The sequence below is a fragment of the Nomascus leucogenys genome, chromosome 12 (genome assembly GCF_006542625.1).
Source record: "Nomascus leucogenys isolate Asia chromosome 12, Asia_NLE_v1, whole genome shotgun sequence".
Lineage (NCBI taxonomy): Eukaryota > Metazoa > Chordata > Mammalia > Primates > Hylobatidae > Nomascus > Nomascus leucogenys.
In genome coordinates this window covers 56,213,787-56,237,147 of record NC_044392.1, presented here as the reverse complement: position 1 = coordinate 56,237,147, position 23,361 = coordinate 56,213,787, and the positions used below count along the sequence as shown (strand labels likewise).

At 42.2% G+C, this 23,361-nt stretch overlaps 1 protein-coding gene across 2 annotated transcripts; it reads right to left on the bottom strand.

Annotated features, from left to right (window-relative positions):
- On the bottom strand, positions 1-20,824 carry HMGCS2 (3-hydroxy-3-methylglutaryl-CoA synthase 2). 2 transcript variants are annotated; one of them, XM_003268064.3, is made up of 10 exons: positions 20,633-20,797; positions 16,108-16,562; positions 11,796-11,921; positions 11,057-11,221; positions 9,211-9,376; positions 7,387-7,557; positions 5,315-5,421; positions 4,584-4,709; positions 2,825-2,936; positions 384-846 (listed from the first exon to the last, which is right to left on the bottom strand). In XM_003268064.3, the coding sequence occupies exons 1-9, from the start codon at positions 20,734-20,736 to the stop codon at positions 2,830-2,832; spliced, it is 1,527 nt and encodes a 508-aa protein (XP_003268112.1). In that variant the 5' UTR covers positions 20,737-20,797; the 3' UTR covers positions 384-846; positions 2,825-2,829. The 2 variants fall into 2 exon arrangements, with proteins under 2 accessions (XP_030680615.1, XP_003268112.1); XM_030824755.1 differs by lacking the exon at positions 11,796-11,921 and having other exon boundaries at positions 1-846; positions 20,633-20,824.
- Positions 20,825-23,361: the final 2,537 nt, after the last annotated feature.

Sequence of the window (23,361 nt, the reverse complement as noted above, 5' to 3'; positions counted from 1 at the left end):
TCAAAATTTATTTATTTTTTTATTTTTGGCTATAGAAGGCAAAAACTTGTTAACCTTTGCCCTGTGTTTATTCGTTCAAATAACAGCGGCAAGGAATGACCAAGAAGATCTGAACTACAGCTCCTGCTGGCCTCTGTCTGCTGCTCTCTGTCTATGTGGTGTGTTTAGATCAGGGAAGTGGGCTGGGGGAAGCTGTGTTCTACCGTTCTTATTTGCCTTGTACCTGTTCACAGCACTTGGCATGTGGCAGAAATAGAATGGAATTGCAGGGGGACAGAGGCAGCCTGTGAGGTGAGGACCCAGCCCTCTGACCCACGAGGTCTAGTAGGCTTGCTGCATGTTAGCTGGGTTTGTATTCTGGGTTCCAAGAAACACAGGAATCATTTCCTCTTTCTCTCGTTTTAATTGCCATATATTAGCTTAGAACAAGGTACAAAATTTGGAGATTCACAGGAATAGCACAGAAGTTTAACAATATTAATAATAATAAAGTTCTAACACATGACAGGAAAGTTTATCTGGATCTTGAAGGCAACAGCTGATCTGCATGCACATTTCTGGAGGCCAGTGATTCAGGAAGAGGTCTTCTCTCCATTGCTCCATCTTGCTCTTTCACAAAGGACCCGTAGCCCATAGCACCATAAGCCCAGGACAGTGATTGCAGCATGGAGAGGAATGAAGGGCCCGCTAGGGATGGCACCTCACTCTACAGGGCTGATGCTTATGGGGCTACCATGTCAATTCAAATTCATTTACCAGCTAAGAGTGGGATCTTAAAAATATGATTCACAGGGAGAAGCTCTGCTAGCATACGTTTCCCAGGAAGCTTTCCATGGATCTGTAGAACTTAAATAAACAAAAGGTCATTCAATCACGGGTCTCCTCTTGGGCACCCTGCCCCCAGTACCTGCTTCTTGCCCGAGGTGTGGCTGTGCAGAGGGGCTCTCCTAACTGCATCCTGAGGGTGCTCCCACTATGCACCCTGTGCCAAGCCTGGACACCTGCGGGATCTGTGCCCAATGCTACTGGAGCCAAGGCCGGGGGTAGGCAGGGTCCCCATCGCACATCTGCCTGTGATAGGACAGCAGGAGGGGCAGGCTAGGGCACTGCAGAGACCTGTAGAGCTCCACCACTAGCACTGCACTGACAGCAGCCCTTCATTTCTGCTAAAATCTCATTGTTGGAAGTTCACTGCTCATATTAATAATCAACATGAGAAAAGTTCAAGAGTTCTAGCTTTTCTTTTCAGGTATATTGCTGCCTAAGCACTTGTGAGAAGCTTGTCTACCATGAGAGGGAGGGAGCCTGACGTGGAAATTCTCCTTTAAAAATTCCAAATTTCTCTTTCTCTCTCCCCCTCCCACTGACTCTCTCCCCAACCTCTCTCTCTCCCTTTCCCCCCTCCCTCCCTATTTCTCCCACTCTTCTTCTGATGAATGAACTAAGTTGACACATTTAACAGCCCCTCTTTGCTACTGACCTGCCCTTAAGAACCGTATTTCCAAGATGCACACGGGCTGCCGGGCAGTACCACAGTCTTCAGGGCCTGCTAACTGAGCTCATCCTCTCAACAGCATCCTGCAGCCCTCAGCCCACTTGTCCACCTCTCCTAGCTCTAACAACACCTGGGCTGCAACAGCCGAGCACCTGCCAATATCCCAGCGGTAAGGAATGAACCCAGGGCCCCTCCACCTGCACCTCTGCTTCCTCTCAGGTGGCTGTATCTGTGCATCTCTGCCACCCACTGACTTCTTCCTTCCCTTCCTCTGCTCCTTCCCTGCCTCGGCACACATTTTTCTTCTTTCCTCTCCATCTACCAAAAGGAGGGGAAAATCTTAAAAATTTGAGCATGGAGACTGCACTAATTAAAATTTATGGGTTGTAAAATAAATCTCTTCTCACTCTATCATTCTGCTTATCCTATGTATTTGGTCAACTGAAGGCAGCTACCTGGGTTCATATAAGATTCTTAATTTTGAATGTTTGCTTTCCTTTAAAAACGATCATACAGAATTCTCCCATTTCTCCTCTCACCACAATCCTCTTTCATTTTGCTCTCTTCTCCCTATCCTTGTGTCCACGAATTTCCTGAACCTCATTGTTTCTCCCCAGAAGGAATCCCATGATATAAGAATTGTTACACGACCTTTAGCCTAAAAATCCCTGCAGCGGAAGTGTCTGGCTTTAACAGAATCTTCAGCCACCCCATTCCTTATGAATCTGACTCCCACACATTGGTGTGTACCATTTCTGAGGTTCTGGGGCTGTTCATCTTGGTTGTTCTGTTGCTCATCAGATCTGTTGATCTCATCCCCCTGGAGTAATGATTTCTATAGATTCAGGTTCACAGCCTGTTCACTCAACGAATGCTCTGAATGCTAATCTGTCAAGCTTCTAGGAGAGCTTCCTATCTTCAGCAGATCAGGTAAACAAATCCAGCTCCTATTTTTCACATTCAAGATTTCAGGACATGTTTCTCCCCCAGCTTTTGCCTTTCCAAGGCAAAGAGCCCCAAGAGTTTTAATTGGTCTTTATGGTACAAATCCCCATTTCTGATTAGTTTGAAAACTATGAACTCTCCCTGGCCTGGTTAATGTTCCCAAACTACAAGATTCCTATTCTGAATTCTTGCTTTTCCTTTTAAAAATACCACAAATAATTCTCCCATTTCTCCTCTCACCCCAATCCTCTTCCATTAAACTTTTTTCTCCCTGCACCTGTCCCCACCTTCTCTCTGCACCTGTCCCCACCTTCTCTCTCTGTGTTGTTACCCAGAGGAAGACATTAGGGTTTTATGCCACTAACTCTGCAAACTCTCACTCACCACCTTTAGACGGGACGCCGGGCATACTTTCGGCGATGCTGCTCGTCCACTCGCTCCAGGTACCAAGTACCTGGGAAAAGGCTGTTTGTGTCGCCAGGTGGGGAGAAATTCACTGTGGAATGAGGAGAAGAGGCAGTACTCACAAAGAGTTATATGACTTTTTGGAAGAGAAAATGGTAATGAAGATGTCTGCCCCTTCACAGTGAAGCTCTTTTGGCTGTACTGCGAGGGGCTGCAAGGTCGCCCTTAGTCCACCAAATAGAACACTGGACCCGCAGAACAAGAGGGGCAGCCATCTTGAGTCTAGCACTTAAGGTCTTAATAAAAGGCTATTAAGACTTTTATTATAAGAGTACAACATTTTCCTACAGTAAACATAGCCTTCCTCCACTGAAATCTTCATCCCATCCTTTTGCCAATAGTTCCTACTTTGAGATGTAATTCTCAGCTTCCTGTTTCCTAACAGTCACTTCCTTCTACACTCGAAATTTTTTGATTCTGATTCATTGCAGTATTTCAGTGCTTTGTCCGTTAACGTTTGTCTCAGAGGTCCTATTTTTCTTTTCTTCTTCTTTTTGTTTTTGTTTTGAGACAGAGTCTCGCTCCGTCACGCAGGCTAGAGTGTGGTGGTGTGATCTCAGTTCACTGCATCCTCTGCCTCCTGGGTTCAAGCAATTCTCCTCAGCCTCCTGAGTAGCTGAGATTAGAGGTGTGTGCCACCACACCCGGCTAATTTTTACATAATTTTTATTTTTTATTATATTCATATTTTTATATTTTTTATATTTTTAGTAGAGATGGGATTTCACCATGTTGGCCAGGCTGGTCTCAAACTCCTGGCCTCAGGTGATCCACCTGCCTCTGCCTCCCAAAGGGCTAGCATTACAGGCGTGAGCCACTGTGCCTGGCTCTATTTTTATTTTCATTATCTTTCTTTGCTATAACATATCCACTGGTCCAGAAGGGATCAATGGCCACTAGGTCTAGGTTTTCTGGAACGTTTCCAATTCCATATATTCTGTCTCCTTTTGAGACCATGCTGCAAAACAACATGCATCCCAAGTTTTGCTTGAGAATATATATAAAACCTATAGAAACCATGGTAAAACTGTGTATTACCATGGTTTTAAAACCACCAACTAATCACTCTAGGATTACCTTTGGGTTTTATTTTCCTTTCATTTGTTGCTTTTGGAGCAATATTTTGTTTTTATGTTTGGTGGAGAAAGAGGTCAATTTGGAGGAGACAGTAATATTAGTCGATAACATATTTATGTAGAGTAATTCATTTAATTTGTTTGGAAATCCTGCAAAATCAGTATGATTTTAGAAATAAGACAACTGAGAAAAGTTCAACCATTTTTCCAAAGATAAACAGCTAGTGAGTGGCACAGCTCAGGGTTAGATTTGGATATGTAGCTCTAAAGTCTGTACTCTTTCAACTGTTGCAGACGGTATTTTCAAAGACTATACTTCTGGCTTCCGTGGGACTACACATTCTGGGTGTTTAGCTATATTCTAAACTGGGAAGCTGCATCCTGCCTCCCTCTTCCCAACTGTATCTTCTGTTTCCCCACCCACTTCTTACCCCTTTGGACAACAGATCTTCTAGTAAATCTTCTCCCAACCATATCTTGCAAAAGTCTTGACCCTGGACTACTAAATTCTACATTTCTGAAGAAATCCCTGGCTCCCAACTACTGGAATGGGGTCTGAGATAAGTTACCTTCTCTTCCTCTCTTCCTGCCTTTTTTCTTACCCTTATGGTAGAATTGCTCTCTTTGGTTCATTATTTCTGTGAACTCCTCAGGAGACACACACTTTCGGGAGGCTAGGCGTTTTGGCAGGTCTGATGTACTGGACACCAACTTGTCCAGGGGAGAGCCTGGGAAGCAAAAGCAAGATTGTTACAACTTTTTCATTGTCATTAGCACTATTGCCAATCACGAGTCCAACAGAGAGCCAGGTTCTGTGGGAGGTTACACCCTGGAGGAAAGTGTGGTGTGTGTGGCTTAGAATACCAAGAAGTGATAAGCAAATATACTTGTTAGCAAAACATTCAGGCAGACACACTGATTTGGTCAAGGTGTATGCCACATAGTACTGAAATGCATGTCCTTAATCACATCAATCACAAAATAATCAATAAATTCTTATTAGGTATCTCAAATCCATCAACTTCTCTTTAATCACTTGTAACCAAACCACCATTACCTCTTGCCTGAACTATTTACTGGAACAATCTAAGTGGTTTCCCCATATCCAGCTTTGTTCCTTTTCAATCTACTCTCTAAGTAGTAGCCAAATAAGTGCTTTAAACACATAAATTAAACAAACTTACTCCATGCTTAAAGCCCTTCAGTGATTTACTTTGCTATTAATAATAACATAACTCTGTCAAGATGGCAGCCTCAGTAATGGTGGGGAAGAAGATGGTTATTCTACCAGATGAATCTTGTCAGGAAGGCCTACTAGAAAGATGACACTCACCTGGAGAAGCATCCCGGGATACTCGAAATGAAAAGAAACTTGCTGCTAAACCAGAGCCATAAGAGAAGGCACCAATCCTGGAGCCAGCCAGTTCTTGGGCAGAGTGGCTGTGGGGAAAGAAATCAAATAAAAAACACATTATTTTTATATATATATAAAATATTCTCCACTTCAAATAGAACAACAGCCTATCATCCCGATCTTCTCCCTGTCTACCTCATGCAACTAGAAATGGGTTCCAGGCACCCTACATAAAGAGGGACTTCTGGTAGACCCCAGGGACAGGCCTTTGTGTAGGAAACCTTGCCAAAAGGAAAGCAGCTAATATCCAAGATCTATAAGGCAGAGAAAACACAAGATAATTTTTGGTGTACATAGAGCTTCTCCCCTCTCATGAGGACAGGATAAATTCAGTGCATTCTGACGGTGTCTCCAGGTGGAGATCAGACCACTAGACTCACCCTTCAGGCTCCCATGTTGATTGGTAATGGTTCAGCAGTCATAACTTTTTGATCATCCCCTGTGAGTAATAATTTGATCAAGTTCACCCATAAGCACTTTTTCCTGCCTTTTTTTTTTGGCAGAGTCTTGCTCTGTTGCCCAGCCTGGAGTGCCCGGAGTGCAGTGGCGTGATCAAGGCTCACTGCAGCCTTTACCTCCTGGGCTCAAGTGATCCTCCCACCTCAGGATTCAGGATCCTGAGTAGCTGGGACTGCAGGTGCAAGCCGCCACACCCAGCTAATTTTTTTTTTTTTTTTCAGACAGAGTCTCATTCTGTCACCCGAGCTAGAGTGCAGTAGCTCGATCTCAGCTCACTGCAACTTCTGCCTCCTGGGTTCAAGGAATTCTCATGCCTCAGCCTCTCGAGTTGCTGGGACTACAGGCACGTACCACCATGCCCGGCTGATGTTTGTACTTTTAGTAGAGAAGGGGTTTTGCCATGTTGGCCAGGCTGGTCTCAAACTCCTGACCTCAGGTGATCTTCCCACCTTGGCCTCCCAAAGTGTTGGTATTACAGGCGTGAGCCACCGTGAACATCCATGGCTAATTGTTTAAAAAAATTTTGTAGAGATGGGGCCTCCCTATGTTCCCCAGGCTGGTCTCAAACTCCTGAGCTCAAGAGATCCTCCTGCCTGAGCCTTCCAAAGCGCTGGGATTATAGGCATGAGCCAACTCACCTAGCTCTTATGTTATATGCAGTACTTCCTTATAAAACCCACAAAACAGAAAATGAATAGAAATAACATCCAACATTTGAGCACCTGCTAAGCACTGCTATTTTAATTGTTTTAGGTACTTAAAGCTCATAAAAACAGTAGAACACAGGTATTGTGATTGCACACATGTTACAGATGGGGAAAGTGAGGTGCATTGAGGTTAAGTATTATCCAAAGTCAACCCTAATAAGTGGTTAAAAAAATCTGAACCCAGGTTGTGGGCTCTAAAGTCAGACCCATTTAACCACCATGCTCTACTAAGTATAGAGATTTTAAATAAATGAGACAAAAATATGCATACCAAAGCTACTGTTTTCTTGATCTTGCCCATCCCTTGACATCAGGTAATTCACTTTGGAGACCATTGTCTGATACGTACACCTTTGGTATGAATTTCTTTCATCTTCCTTCCTTTTCCTGCCTTCTCCCTCCTTTCCTTTCTTTTATATTTATTTATTTATTTATGACAGGATCTCATTCTGTCATCCAGGTTGGAGTCCAATGGCACAATCATGGCTCACTTCAACCTTCCACTCCTGGGCTCAAACCATCCTCCCACTTCAGCCTCCCGAGCAGCTGGGACCACACATGCACACAACCATACTCAGTTAATTTTTGTAGAGATGAGGTCTCACCACGTTGCCCAGGCGGGTCTCGAACTCCTAGGTTCAGGCGATCTACCCACCTAAACCTCCCCATATGCTGAGATTACAGGCATGAGCCACCACACCAGGCCCCTTCCTTTCTTTTAAATTTCTGAGCCAAAAGAGAAACCCAACTTTGTTGACCCCGCAGACCATGGGGGTGGAGGCTGGGGGTGTGCATGTAGGACATGGAGCCAGATGCAGTACTCACTGGGACAGAAGCGAGGCCAGGCACCCATACAGGGATGAGGTGTACATGTTCCCATTGTGCGTGGAGAGGTAAAGGGAGGCCTTGGTTTTCTTGTCAAACATGTCCTGAGAGGCCTTTAGAAGTGCTTTATCCAGGTCCTTGTTGGTGTAGGTGTCTTCCAGCTTTAGCCCCCTGTGAGGTAGCCAGAGGTAGCCATGTGAGAGGCTGGGGAGCGGAGGGAGGGAGCAAGGGGGAAAAGTAACAGCTTCTGGAGAGGATCTTTTGGCGCATGTTTTTTTCTACAATATTTGGAAATACACAACAGTACAAAGGAGAACATACCACTAATGGCTTACCATTCAGAGAGAGCACTTAGGGCACATTTTTCTGGTGGAATCCATCCCTACTTTTATAGAGTTTACTAGAAAATTAGAAAGAAAATCATGGTATGTGTTGTGGTTAGCATACTTTCTTAACTTAGTGTGTGTGTATATATATATATTTTTTTCCATGACATTCTATAACATTATTTGTAAAGGCTGAAGAATGGTCCATGACAGGATGTACCGCACTTTAACCTATCTTCCTGCTCCTGTTCCTCACTAGTTAAAACACTACAGTGAATAGGTAGGTGTTCTTTTAAACACCTGGGATTACCAAGCCCAAAGGTTGCACATCTTTAAGGCTTTGGCTTCAGGCTCTCCTGTTACTCCTCAAAACACCTGATCCATTTACACATCCACCACAGCCCATTTTCCCACAGGCTTGACAATTGTGGGTATTCACATTTTAAAAACACTATCTAGAGAAAACGGTAACTTGAGTAAACTTTTTATTAATGAACATGCACATTTAAAATGTGATCACATACATTTCTTCTTTGAGAAAATTTTCTGTTTGTATCCTTTGCTCATTTTTCTATTAGGGTATTTATTTTATTATTGATAATATCTTTATATATTAAAGATATTAAGCTAGTATCTTTGGAATATGTTATACTTTTTGTTTCAATAGGGCTGGTCTTACAAGCAGTGTTTGTGCTAATTTTGATGTTTTAGTTAGTGGCAGGGTTAGGAGTACCAGTTAGTAACAGGGGCTACACTTGGTAGCCTATTCTACTGTTGACAACATTGACCAAAATTTGAAATAAACAGGTACCAAGAAGAAAGGGAAAGATTCCTTTCCCAGTGGAAACTGTATTGAAGACATTTCTTTGTAAATATTAGTGTATTAGTGTAGTGAATCAATAAACAGCATTCTTTCTGCTTTTTCACATCTAAGGGGTTGAGCTGGAACATCCCCATTTTATAGATGGGAGAAAAGCAAAAGCAGGACATGAATTAAGACAGTGACAAATGAGAATGGGACCTGACACTTCTCAAATTGCTACCTTGTAGTGTGATCATTTGCTTCTGTGTGTTTGTGTCTGTATAGGCTGTGAGACGCTCTAGGGCAGGGACCATGGAGTCCCATTCATTTTAGTATCCTGAGAGGTTAATACGATGTCTAGCACATAACATGTTCAGAAAATGTTTATTGACTGTATGATTTAGCTACTCTCTTTCTCCCTTCCTCCCTTTCTTTCTTTCTCCTCTGTAGTTTCTTACTGCCCCTTGATCCCACAGTGCTGCCAAATCCCCCGTGTTTCCCTGCAATAAGTCATGGAGGGCCCTACCCAGACAATAACCCACTACCCCATGGAAGGACCTGGGATTGTTCCTGTTCTGCTGGAGGATTGCCTTTTGTCCCCCACAGGGGTGCTGATGGTCTAGACTTCAGGCATGAAGAAGCCTCCTTCTTGCTCACACCTCTCCAGCCTCTAGGCTCCCCAAGAAGAGGACTCACCCGAAAGCCTCCAGCCCCTTATATAAGCTGGTTTGTGTGTCACTGCTGGCTGACAGGAAGTCATTGAACATCAGGCGAGCCAGAGACTTCTGGACCATCTTGCAAAAGGGTGTATGAAAGATCATGTACTGTAAATCGTCAAGGGTGAAGGGTCGATCGCTGCCAGCTGGAAGAGGAAGCATGAAGGCAAGGATGGGGCATGAGGGGCGAGCCATTTAGACCTCCTCCCTGAGATTTAACTGTGCCAAGTTTCTCCAGGCCTCCCAGGGAACTACTTCCCACCTCCTGCAAACACATATAAGCTTTATTTGTTCATTCTACATGCACTTACTAAGCAATCTCTACAAATAAGGAAAGAAGGGAAAGAAACAAAGCCTTTGTATCTACTATTACCAGCCTCTATGACACTTGTCCCAAATCAACCTTGTGTTATATAATTTTCTTCATTTTCCAGAGGAGGAACCGGTCTACAAAACATTGTCATCTGTCCAACTTTAAAAAGGCTGGCTTTGGATTCAGGTTCAGATGTCTCTGACTCTACTCTGCACACTGTCTCTCTCACTCTGAAGAAGAGGGCAATGCAATCTCTGCCCTCAGGAAAGATTACATTTTAGTGCTGCGATCCAAAGCAGCATCTGTCACCTTACATATGCAAATAAGGAGTAAAATTTAAATGCCACAAGAATTCAGAGGAGTTAGGAGCAAATAACCAATTACAGAAGACAGACAGAGGCAGAGAGGCCCAAAGCAACTTCTTGCCCATGAGGTTCACCTCTGGCAGGTGGTGTCCCACCCACTGCAGTGGAAAGGGACAAGAGGTAGCTCTTTATGCCACTCCCAAGGCATCCATGCCTTCTGCCACACTGCAATCTGTCTTTTGCGGATGCCCATCTGGGCATGCCTGAGCAGCAAGAATACTATTTATGTCTTTAAAGTGGATTTAACTGTATTTTATTTTTATTTATTTATATGTTTTTAGAGACAGGGTTTATTTCACTCTGTAGTCCAGGCTGGAGGGCAGTCACTTGATCACAGCTCACTGCATGGGCTCTTGGTCTCAAGCAATTACCCCCATCTCAGCCTTCTGAGTAGCTAGGACTACAGGCTCATGCCACCATGCCTGGCTAATTTTGTATTTTTTTTTTTTTTAGAGACAGGGTCTTGCTTTGTTGCCCACATTGGTCTCAAATTCCTGGGTTCAAGTGATCCTCCTGACTCAGCTTCCCAAAGTGCTGGGATTACAGGCGTGAGCCACCACTCCCTGCTTCTCTGTATTTTAAAAGGAAGATTTATTTGCTTCTTTTCTGCTTATGAAAGCAGTACCTATTTCTCAGGAGGGAAATTCCAAAAATAAAGGTGAAAATAAAATCAACCTGCAGTAGCATCACGAAGAAAAAAATCACTGATAACACTTTGGCATATAGAAAATATAGGTACAATTTCTCAACGTCAGACTTTAAAAGATGGTAAACTACAAACCAAGAGCCAAACCATGCCTGACTTAACCAGAAACAAATGTCAACCACTGTAGAATGTGGCTGCCCAGCCTCTTAACGCCGTCTTCCCAGGTGGCTGACACCCCTTGGTTTCACACTGGGGGCCTTGCCCTGGATTGTTTACTTTCTTTTATTTAGCTCAAGTTAGAAGCAATTTTACACCTGAACTTGAATGACATCCAAATGGATTTCGGCATAGACCCAGGGAAGAGTGTGAGAAAGAGGACAGGGAACAATTCTCTTGACATTATTTTCAAGGCAGGAGAGAAGAGACCATGTTATGGCCTTTGGGTACAAACCCTTGGCCTATGTAAATAGAGCCCCCACTTTCTGCCCTCTGAATCTCATACCTTGCTTCCACTGATTCTGGATTTTTTTACGGTATGATGTGTAACATCGATCCAAGGCCCGCAAGTAGCACTGGATGGAAAGCTTCCCATCCACTATTGGGTACTCCGAGGCCAAATTTGGTTTGTAGAAGTCATATGCATTCTCCATATGGGTTCCCCTCAGCCCTGGAAAGGCACACAAAGGGTTTCAGAGACTACACAATGCAGCCTACCTTGAGCACAAAGGATGAGAGAACCATATAAAGGAGTTTTCTGGTCATTATCTGTGTCCCATGCCCAAGTTCAAGCCCATTCAACATCCCTTACATATTCAAAAGGAGTTGGACAGGTTGTTGGTATTACAAAAATGAGATGTGTATTTCCCTTTCCTCACCTACATGGGCTTAACAAAACCTAGAATAGAAGCCAACAGTCTCAAAGGCAAGACTTTCACTTTATATCCAGTTATATATTTTAACCTTCAGTTGCCAGAAGAGTTCCCAAAGATTCCTCACCAGCATCTGCACCACTCATTCCACTCATCATTATCCCAATGCCTGATGATGCAAGAGAGGAAACCTCGCGGATTCCCCTCTCCCATTTCTCCTCTCCTCCCTCTGCTCCATAGACCAGCCCTTTTTAGAGGCAAGCAATACCATCCTCAAACCCACACCTCAGTAGCAGGTGTGCCAGTGTGGGATTAGGATCTATGTTCTTGGCTATGTCATGCACAGCCTCTTGGTAATGGATTACTACAAACCTCGCTCCAGGGCCAGAGGGGCCTTGGGCCCAATCAGCATAGCCACAGCTCCGGCCCCACCTGTGGGACGAGCATTACCACTGGGATAGACGGCAATGTCTCCACAGACCACCATGGCATAACGACCTGTAAAGAGGAACAAGAAATATTTACCATCACTACCAAATCTAGAGTAGACTGAGTGCCTACTGTGTACCAGGCACGATTCTAGGTCCTGGATATAGAGTGATAAACAAAATAAAAAATCCCAGTCCTGTGGAGCTTATGTTCTAGTGCAATTCGTGATACATTTGAAATGTAAAGTCAAAATTTAGTGTCCTGACACTCTGTAAAATGCTCGTTTATTCAGAATTCTGTCTCTGACTTCAGTGAAAAATGTGTTAATAGGCACTTTTGGAGACAATTCAGGTTTGGGTTTGTACCCATCTCCTTAAAGCAAACCATGATCCTGAAATTATATCCTAAATCATAGAAGGTAAAGGACAGGGAGGGAAACTAACATTTAAAACACTAGTAGGACACTAGTTGGACACTAGTTATCCTTAAACAATTCTTGAAACAATCCAATGAGGTAGGTAACATCCACATTCACAAGTGAAGACATTGCCTTCCTGAGACACTGAGTAACTAGTGTAAGGTCACATAGCTAGTTAATATGGATTTTGATATTCAAACCCAGTTCTGACTGGATCCTGACCCACGTGCCTTGAATTGTATGGCACTACTTTCATTGTGAAAAGAGTTTATGTTGAGTAAATGATCTGTAGTCACTAACTTTATGATAATCAGACTAGCATTCAATAAATAATTGTGGTCTTGACTATCATGTGCTCCACTTTCATCTGTCAGAAGTACTGTCCCAAAAACTCAAGTTTGTGGGTGAGATGTGGTAGTAATTTTAGTATTCTGACCTGTGAGGAAGCTCCCAGTATTCACCCACAGCACTGCTTTGGGAGCCATATTTCCGTATAATTTAATCCTCATGATAAATCTTTATAGCAGATATAGTTATTCCCATCCTACAAATGAAGAAACTGAGGCCTAAAGAATTTAAGCCACTCGCCCAAAAACCACATAGCTAATAAATGGTAGGGTAAGGATTCAGAGTCAGGACTCCAACCCAAATTCACTGAAATCCAGGGACCTTCTCTTAAGAATTATAACAATCCCAACTCCAACATCAATGAAAAAGTATTGTTTTCTTCCCTAATGCTATGTGCATGTGTGTGTGTGTGTATATATATATAAATATACAAATAATTTATATAAATATATAAATGTAAGTATATATTTAGTATATATAAATACATTAGTATAAGTAAATTGGTATATTTAATATATAAATATATATTTAAGTATATATAATTTTTATATACATAAAATTAAGGGAAAACAATACTTTTTTTCTACCCGTATATACACACACACACGCACACATTTTGAAAACTTTACAAACTATAGAAAAGTATTTAGAATCCATTTAGGAAAAGGCCAGTAAATTTGATTATCTAAAAATCAAAGCCTATCAGAAACAAGGTCAAAAGACAAATTGGGGAAGTATTTACAATACTTACAACCAACAAAAAGCAATTTATCTTCATTTATAGAAGTTTCATTAAAAAGGCAAGCTAGGCCGGGCACAGTGGCTCACGCCTGTAATCCCAGCACTTTGGGAGGCCGAGGTGGGAGGATCATGAGGTCAGGAGATTGAGACCATTCTGGCTACCATGGTGAAATCCCATCTCTACTAAAAATACAAAAAATGAGCCGAGTGTGGTGGTGGGCTCCTGCAGTCCCAGCTACTCGGGAGGCTGAGACAGGAGAATCGCTTGAACCTGGGAGGCGGAGGTTGCAGTGAGCTGAGATCACCGCCACTGCACTCCAGCCTGGCAACAGTGAGACTCCGTCTAAAAAAATAAATAAATAAAAAATAAAAAAAAGGCAAGCTATATAATAAAAAAAGGCCAATAAACAACATAGAAATATTCAAGATTTCTTATAGTAGAAGAAAGGCAAATCAACAACATTATAATTTTACTTGTTAAATTGACAAAGATTAGAAAGTTTGATAACATATACATTGGAGGAATGTAAGTTAGTACAACATTTTGGAGAAGAATTTGGCACATTTTATCAAACTTTTAAACCATCCTATCCTGAGATTCCACTTCTAGGAATTATTCTTATACTATAATGCCAAAAGTATACAAAGCTATTGTACAATGTTCATTAAAACTTTATCATTGCAAAAAAACTAAATATCCATCAATATGGGATTGATTAAATAAAATTTGGCATATCCATCAAAGAATATTGTGGTTTTAAAAAGAATCAGATGGACCTTATAGATATTGATACAGAATTACCTCTAAGACCTAAGAGATGAGGAATATTTTGTACAATGTTTAAAATGGAATAGATATGTGTATACTTGCAGGTACTTAGAAAAAATATTGGAAGAATACATATAAACCATTAGTGTTAAATTTTGGGAAGTGGTAACGGGGGTCAAATGAGGAGTTTTTCTTCGCTTTATATACTTTTGTGTATGTGTATTTTTTTTCCAAATATGAATTTTAATTATTTTTATTAAAAAAAAAAACACGCAAGAAAACATGGGGACTCCCAGCCAATGTGAGCCAGAAATACTCTTCTCTTTCCTCATCCCCTCCTATTTTCTCTGGAGTGATTCAGAACTCCCTGAGTCTCAGAGCCACTCCCTCCCACCTGAGGGTCCCCAGGTGAATGATTGCCTAGGTCAGAAGCAGAGTTCTCATTCACATTGGCATCCTCTGGTCCTGGTGGTTACTGTCACCTGCAGGGTATGTAGTCCAAGTGTCCGGGCTCAAGCTTAGCTATTTTTGTTTTAAATACAAACTAAAGATTCACATTTCAATAACTTGTTTTTTAAATTTTTACTTTTATACCCAGATACCATATTTTTTTAAAGATGCATTTGCAACCCCATCTGTGGAATACCCAGCCCCTCAGAAGAATCTACTCATTTGAAATGGCATGCTTAAGGCTGACAATGCTCTCAAGAATAGGCTCTTTGATTTTTGGTTAAAGGCTGGTGAATGCCCTCTATTTTTCACTTCTACTCCTCAGCTAAATAATTGGTTGGACATATCCGTGGTGGTAATGGTGGTAAGGGTTACTAGAGAGGTAGTAATATAAGTATCAAGTAGGAGAGGCACTTTAAGAACAGACTTGATGATGTAGACTGGACCATCCCATGTCAGTGGAATTGTTAATGATGGAGCCAGGTAGGGCAGTTGGAAAAGCTTGGAATGGACTTTTGGAATTGCACTGTCTTGCTGCATGTACAGAGATAAACTGTTAAACTCCTTTTGACCTCTTTTTTCTAAAGCAAAAGATATTGAATTAGATAATCTCTGAGGACTCTGCCAACATTAAGGCTTTTTGATTAATTTTATAATTAATGCTCATCATGGTTTCTAAGGTTTTTAATCCTAGTTTCAAACTTAGTAAATATAGAATGTCTTAAGTACTGCCAACATACTGTTTTTTCACATCTTTATGAAAATTTCACATTTCTATGAATTATTTTATTCAGTCCTCTTATGAGTTAAGCAAAGCAAATAGGCAAATAACCCCGAGGCTCAAAGAGGTTCAGGAATTTATCAATGATTATTGATAGAGCTATGGCTTCAAACTCTCATACTGTTTCCCTTGAATCATCTCTTGCTGTAACAACAGGGGTTAGTCCTCCAATATAGCACTGGGAGAAGATATAAGTAAGATACAAGGTAATATTAATATGTTGAGCAAAAAGCAATATGCGAGGAGCCAGCTAAGGGAGAAAGAGTAGAAATACTCACAGTCTATCCTGTGGTTTTCTGGGCCTGTTTCTACAAAGGTGTTTTTTTCCTGAACATCTAAACTTGCATAAATCTTTCAACATCACCAATCTCTCAGAGACTTAGGACATGTTTAAGAGAAACAGGTACAGTAAAATAGGAAATATATCAGATGTGGTTTGGCATTTTTGCCTCTGCCACTCACTATGTGTAAGATAATCAGATCTTCCATGTTCTCTTCTATAAATCTGGTATAATACACACTTCCTAGGCTGTTCTAAGAATTAAATGAATGGCTTGTGAACATGCTACCTAACTGTGTAAAGCTATATAAGTCTAAGTGGTTATCGTTGGATGATAGCAGCAGCTGTGTGAATATATTGTCCTTCCTTCACTAGATGAAGCCACCTGGGGAACTGAAAAGCAAAACTGGTAATATTCAGCCTCCAATTCCAGCACCTTTCTTACATAAGGCTCGTGCCAGTACATACCATCCCAGGAACTGGACTCCATCCAGTTGGCAGCATTGAAGAGGGAGGCAGTACCACCGTAGCAGGCATTGGTGGTATCTATGCCCTCAATATCAGTATTGCCTGAATCCTGGAAGAGTTCCATGAGCACTGTTTTGACAGCTTTGGACTTGTCAATGATGGTCTCAGTGCCTACTTCCAGCCTGCCCACAGAGTCCCATGGGAGCTGTATGCGCTCCATCAGCCGTTGCACCACTGTCAGGCACAGGGAGTTGATGTCCTCTTGGACTGAGCAGAAGCCCATACGGGTCTGGCCCAAGCCCACTGTATACTTTCCTGCTTCCACATTGTTATACTTCTCCAGGTCAGTTTGGTCCACATATTGGGCTGGGAAGTAGACCTCCAGGGCCAGGATGCCCACGTCCTTTGGCCAAGTATCTGTTTTGGCCAGGGGGATAGCAGAGGCTGTAGAAAACCTGTGACGGAGATAACAATCAAATTCGCACTAATGGTCTGTAGACAATTTCCTCAAAAGACAGTAATATAGCAATCATTTAATTAATTTTCTATATATTTCGAAGCTATCAGATGACTACAAATTTAGTATTGTTATATCTTCTCATTGAATTGACCCTTCTATCCTTATTAAATATCCCTTTTCATCTTTGTGATATTCTCGGCATAATGTTTCCTTTCCTGACATCGATATAGCTACACTAGCTTTTTGCTTACTGTTTGCATGGTTTATCTTTTTCTGTCCCTTTTTACTTTCAACTTCTTAAAGTCTTTATCTTTAACATACATCTCTTGTGATCGGTATATATTTTTAGTCCTTTAAAAAATTTTAATAAGTCTAACAATAGTGGTGTTTTGAGTATTTCATCCATTTATATTTGTTGTAATTACTAATAGAGTTGGAACTAAGTCTTTTTTTTTCTCTTTTTTGAGACGGAGTCTCACTCTGTCACCCAAGCTGGAGTGCAGTGGCATGATCTCTGCTCACTGCAAGCTCCGCCTCCTGGGTTCACACCATTCTCCCGCCTCAGCCTCCCGAGTAGCTGGGACTACAGGCACCTGCCACCACGCCCAGCTAATTTTTTGTATTTTTAGTAGAGACAGTGTTTCACCATGTTAGCCAGGATGGTCTCGATCTCCTGACCTCGGTCTTCCAAAGTGCTGGGATTACAGGCGTGAGCCACTACGCCCAGCTGGAACTAAGTCTATTTTTTTATTTGTTTCTATTTGTCTCATTTGTTCTTTGTTCTTTTATTCCTCCTTTCCCATATCCTTTTTGATTAAGCAAATATTTATTATTCATTTTATACCCTCTTTTCCTTTTACTGGTGACCTTAAAGATTATAACATGCATAATTGGCTTGTTGTAATATTACTTAAATCAATACTTATCTTACTTTTGCAAAAACTTTAGGTTAACTTTATTTACTCTCTGAATCCTTTCGAACCATTATTGTCATATACTTTACTTCTACATGTTATTAGCCCTTATAGGGCATAATTATACAATCTTTACTCATTTTAAAAGTGTACCTCTAATTACATGCCTTTCTCCTTCTTTCTTTTTTCTACACAAGAACATACCCATGGTTTTCCTACTTTTAAGTAAGTTTTCTGCTAGCTGATTTTTCTGATAGGGCCTTGCAATGTTTATTGAGCACACCCAACACAGTTCTAGTTCAAATACACAGCAGTGAATAAGACATGCATTGTGCCCATAAAGAGAGCACAGCCCAGTGAAAGAGGCAGACATTTTTACAGGTAAATATGCAGGGAACACAGAGAGCAGAAAGAGCAGTTCTAAACGACAGCAGAGAAAAAGGAAAGGGGAAGGGGTCAGCAGAAGAGGGGAGAGATGATCTATTTCTTTTCTGGACCAATCCACTTCTCTTTAACCCAGATTCTTAATATCCCTGGTGAAAACCTGTGTTCCCTTTTGTATGGGAGCATATGGGAGGTGAACTTGGTGATCTCTGTACTGCTCCCATACAAAAGTACTTTATACCTTCTGTTCACTTTAGCAACATTCTTCATTTTATAGATAGTGAAACCAAGGCACACACTGGTAAAGTGATGCACTCAGGGTAACTTCATAGCTTCTCACGTGTTAGAAATACTCTGTCCCTTCACTGCCCTGAGTGCCAGGCTTATAAATTTAGCTCCATTCTACAGGAGCTGGAACTCAGATTGAATGTGTCTATCAATCATCTTTGGGATTCTGAGCCTCTGGTAGCCCCAGTTCTCCCAGCAGCAAGGTCACTTTTAAGGACAGCTGTGAGGCAAAAGTGGATCATATGATCACAAGATAGTGAGGCAGAGTGATAAATACACATTATATCTGACAGGAGAGGTTTGGAGTTTATTTATCTTCCTATTTATTTACATCCTCCAAATAACTGGAGTTTGTACTCTCAAATATTTACGGAGGAGCTTCCCCAGTACCTAGGAGCTAATGGTTAGCCAGCGCTTGTCCTGCCAGTTTGGGTGCGTTTCTCTCAGCCTCGTTCTCACTCTGACTTCTCTGGCCTGGCTCCCTCCCTTTCTTCCCAGTTAGAAATCTAAGCTTGCAAGAAGAAGCTTAGAACTGGTCAGTTGGTAACTTTTGTAGCAGTCTTGGTGGGGAGCTATTTCTAGAAATGGATTATAAAGCCTTGAAGAAAATTAACACTTAGAGGCTTCCAGAAGCTTTAGCCCACCAAGGTTAAGAGTATCCTTCTCATCTTGTGCTTTCTCTAAAGAATGATCACTTTGTGTAATTTTAAATCACTTTTCTCTTGGTGTTGCCCACTTCAAGAACATGCACCACACCTTTACTTCTGTATTCCATCTTGCCTCCTTCCCTTGTGTTTCAAAATTAATTACTACACTTCAGGCACTGTCCTGGGAAGGGTTTGTGAGGGTTGAACAAAGGGGTTGGACAAAGAAAAGAAGAGGGTGAGGTTCTTGAGACCTCCTTGACCAGTGTGAGGAATGATAAGCACACATATAACCCAACTTCAAGGCAGAATGTAGTCAGGCCCATAAGAGGGATGTAGGCAAAATCCACAGGAGGTCAAAGGAAGCAGAGATTTAAGTGTGTTGGAGGATCAGGGAAGCTTCGTGGAAGAAACCGCATTTGAGGCAAAACTTGATGGATGACAGACTTCTGCCAGTGAAGAACTGGAGGGGAATGAAGGGGCAGTGGCCACAGCAGGGGGTGACTGAACAAGTAAGGAACCCTGGAGATGCAGGTGTATAGGGGAACAGGGAGACAATATGTGAGAAATACAGGAAGTGGAGGGCACAAGTCTTACCTAATTTTGAAGACAGCAAAGCAGATGCTGTGATGGAAGTCACTTTTAGGTTGGAGTTAGAGCCAATGTGGGTTGGATTAAAGGCGATTAGATATATAGAGAAAAGGTGACTCATGAAAAGCAATATTAGTCCAAGCCATGCATAATGGGATTAACTGTGAATATACTAGGAGGGAAATGGGAATGATTCCAAGAGTTTGAACCAAGGGAGTCAGAGTTTTGGGGAGGATTGGTGTGTGTCTTTTGGCTGATGGCCAACTATTGCTATCGAAACAAGCAAACCCACATCAATCTCTTCTTCACAAATATAGAAACAGTTTAAATCCTGAGCTGGGACATTTAACCCACATGCAGGGTTTGGCAGTGCACGGGGAGAGTGAGATGATGGTAGCATAACGAAGAATATAAGAAAGCTATGTGCATCCGCCTCTACCATGCACATCTATACACCCAGGTCCCCTGGGTATTTGGCAAGGAAAGACACTAGGTCAAAATCATTTTTCTAAATATTTAGTAGTCATAGAATATAGAGTAAAAATGTAAGGAAATAAAGAACTAGTCCCAATGTGTAGCGGATGATTTGGGGATTGGACAGAAATACGTAGGTGGCTGGGAGCCTGAGGCACTAACGATAGCTGTGTTACCATCATCGCTGACAATGGGAAACATAAGCACTTGGGCCATGTTCAGGGAGTATTTACAAAGAAAAGGAGTGTGCATGTTCTTCTTGCAAAGAGCATGTATACATACACACACAACCACACATTTCCCCTTTTCATAAAATTGGAACACAAGGCAAACACAGCTTCTCATCCTCAGTCCATTTCTGATCCTGCTGCAGTGATATAAAGTCATTGGTTTTACTAACACTGCAGTTGGCACAAGGTCCTGAGGGTCTTGGCAGAGGCTAGGGGCAAATGTGGGAATGGTGGTGGAGAGAGGAAAGCTGTGGCCTGGTACTGATATTTCTACTGCTTCATGCAGCTGGCGGAGTAAAAGTTGCCATTGCTCACAAACACAGCATGTGTCAGAGGTTTGGGCTCTTCTCACTCTACAGCTGAAAGGGTTTGTCTGTTTAGAAATGAGGTAACTGAGACCCTGTAAAGTTAACTTGCTTGTCTAAGGCTGCTGTGCACAAGCCTTGCCAAATTTTGAGTGGGATTCTAGTGAGTTTTCCCCAATAGCAAGGAAAAACTGTCTTTTACTAGTTGCAAGGTGCTTTTCAAAAAGTGACTCACCTTTGGTGGGCTACTGGGAGCAGGCGAGCAGGTGTGAGGGAGGTTTCCTGCATCACTCTTGTCAGTTGCAGAATGCGCTTCACTGGAGTCAACAGACGCTGCATCTCTAGAGGAGCAAGCAGAAACCCAGCAGTTCAGAAACCCAGCAGAAACCTTGAAAGAGATGCCCAGCAGTGCCCAGCAGGGCTTTATAAAGCCCCAAGACTCCTGCTCCCTAAGCCCCGCCTCTGCTCACCATGGCTCAGTCTGCTTCTAAAACTGGGTCAAAGGGCTCACTCAGAACATGGGCGAGTCAAAGACAAACAGCATCTCTGCAACATGTACATAGCTGCCCTGCTCCTGATCATGTGTGGGAATGGCTGGGCGTGGTTCCTCCTACTCCATCAGGCTCTTTGGCAGCCTTGATTCTGCCCAGCCATCTAAGCAGGAGGTTATGATGTTCCTTGTTGTATCACATCCCAAGGTAACCCTATGTGACTTCTTTTAGACCCTGGCTCCTTATCTGTATTACTCTCACTGGGTGTTCCACACTCCTCTCTGTGGTTTTAGTTGTTATTATTTTAATGTGTTATGCATTATAAGAAACATCTTTCAAAACCAAAGGGAAACTCTTTTAATAGCAGCTTTTCAAGGAGTTGGGAGTGAGTGTTGGTGCATAGGCCAAGGGCTGGGCGTTAGAGTATGTGGAACCTACTATATTTCTCCTGTTTATTGTCCACCATTTTACTTGTACAGCTCTACACAATTTCCAAGTGGGATGCAATTAGTGTTGTAGTAAAGGGACAGGAGCCTCAAAGAGGTGACAGTTTGAAGCTCAATCTCCTAAGGAAGAAAGGTTTACTTTATAGATGAGGTTAGAGTTATGTTTAAAGGAGTCATTTTCCCAAAGACCTGCAGCTAGGAAGTTGCAGAATGAGAACTCAACCATGTCTTTTGACTCCAGATTCTGGTCCTTCTGCTTTGCTCTTCCACTACTCAATAAAAAGGCTCCTGCCATCTGATTTTCCAAATGAATGTCTCCCTCCACTCCTCCCACAGCACCAATCTTCCTCTACCTTTTATGAGAGTCATGCATTCACTCCTTAGTTCATTCAGTCATCCCCACCACCAACCCCCTGTCTAATATGAGTGTGCAGAGAACACAGAAAAGAGCCAGAGTGGTTCCTACTTTAGGGGGATATAGTTGACTTCATGTTCCTACAGACAGAGAATGTCTAGGTCCCCCCAACAGTCCAGGATATCTAGGTCTTCCATCTTATCTTTAAATTCTTATCTCCATATATCTTGGTGTGTTGGTGTTCTAACTCAATCTCCTACCTTGCTGTGTCACCTCCTGCTCTTACACTGAGCCTTTTGCAAAGTTCTGTCATCAATGAAATTCTTCATTTCCAATGTCTTCTCCGAAACATCTGTTGCTTCTTGTCAATCCAATGCACTTTAAATGCTTACAACAAGGCCTGTGTCCTCTTTGCTTCACACTATCACTTCCAAGGTATTTCTCCTCTTCCTCCCCTCAAAAACCCTGCTGTCTTAAAGCACATGCTACAGTCTGTGCCACCCTGTGCCCTTTATTCTTGCAGTCAACTAACTGTCATGTTCCACTGTCCCTCACTGATAAAATTTAAGCACATAGATCACCGCTTTCCTCTCCACCATCAGTCATCGCAATGGATGTGAGATGTCAACCTCCACGTAAGATAATTCACCTGCCCTAGCCTCTCAGTGAAGCTCCCACGTCCATGTCCATGTTCATGGACATGACTTTAGCCTCCCACTCCACAGTCATAATGTGGACTTTGTTATTACAGTGTCTATGCCACCTCCAACATTTTAATTTCATGCATTCCAATTTCCAACCACCTCTATCTTCCCAGCTCCTGTTTGAAGTACCCCCACACCTTTTTCTCCCACTAAGACCACCACTGACTCCTCTATGTTTTTACCATATATTACACCTCATCACCTCTTTTCTCTCCTTATCCAGGTCAGATTAACCGTGGTGCCTCACCATAAGCAATCCCTTGCACACACTTTGCCATTTGTGCTCTCTGTTGGACTGGCCTAGCAAACCTTCAATTTTGGTTAAACCCAACTCTTAATCTACTCTACGCCTGCATCTGAGCAGCTAAACATAGATGAAGAAAAACACAACTTTGTACTAACTTGTTAGCTGTGAATTTACAAACATACATCTCAAGTGGACCCTCACCATGGCCTGGTAACTCTACCACCTTTTCCCAGTCCATTTGCTCTCCCATACCAAGAGGGCTAGTCACAACTTCTCTTCGGCTATAGCCCCTTTCTACTCATTCTCAGCTGATCACTTTGACTCTGAATTCACTGAGAAAATAGAAACAATCAGAAAAGAATAACTCTGTTTTCCATGAGCAAATCTGGCAAATTGCCTGCCTTTATACCCCACACATTACCTTCTCATTGCCTTCTCACTATGCAAAGGAACAGTCCCTGCTCTGGCCTCGGGCCAGCACCACCACGTGTGCACTGGTTGTACTGCTTGTTTCTCACATAAGGCTGTGCTCCTGCAGTTTTCCCCTCTCTTTCTCATGATCTAGCTCCCCTTTCTACTACATTCTTCTTATATTTTTGTTCTTATACAATCCCATCTTTAAATACCTCCTCTTGACTCTATATGTCTTACTGAGTGCCACCAAATCTATGCTGTCATCTATAGGGAAATTTATTTAAAATGTCTGCTCTCAGTGTTTTAC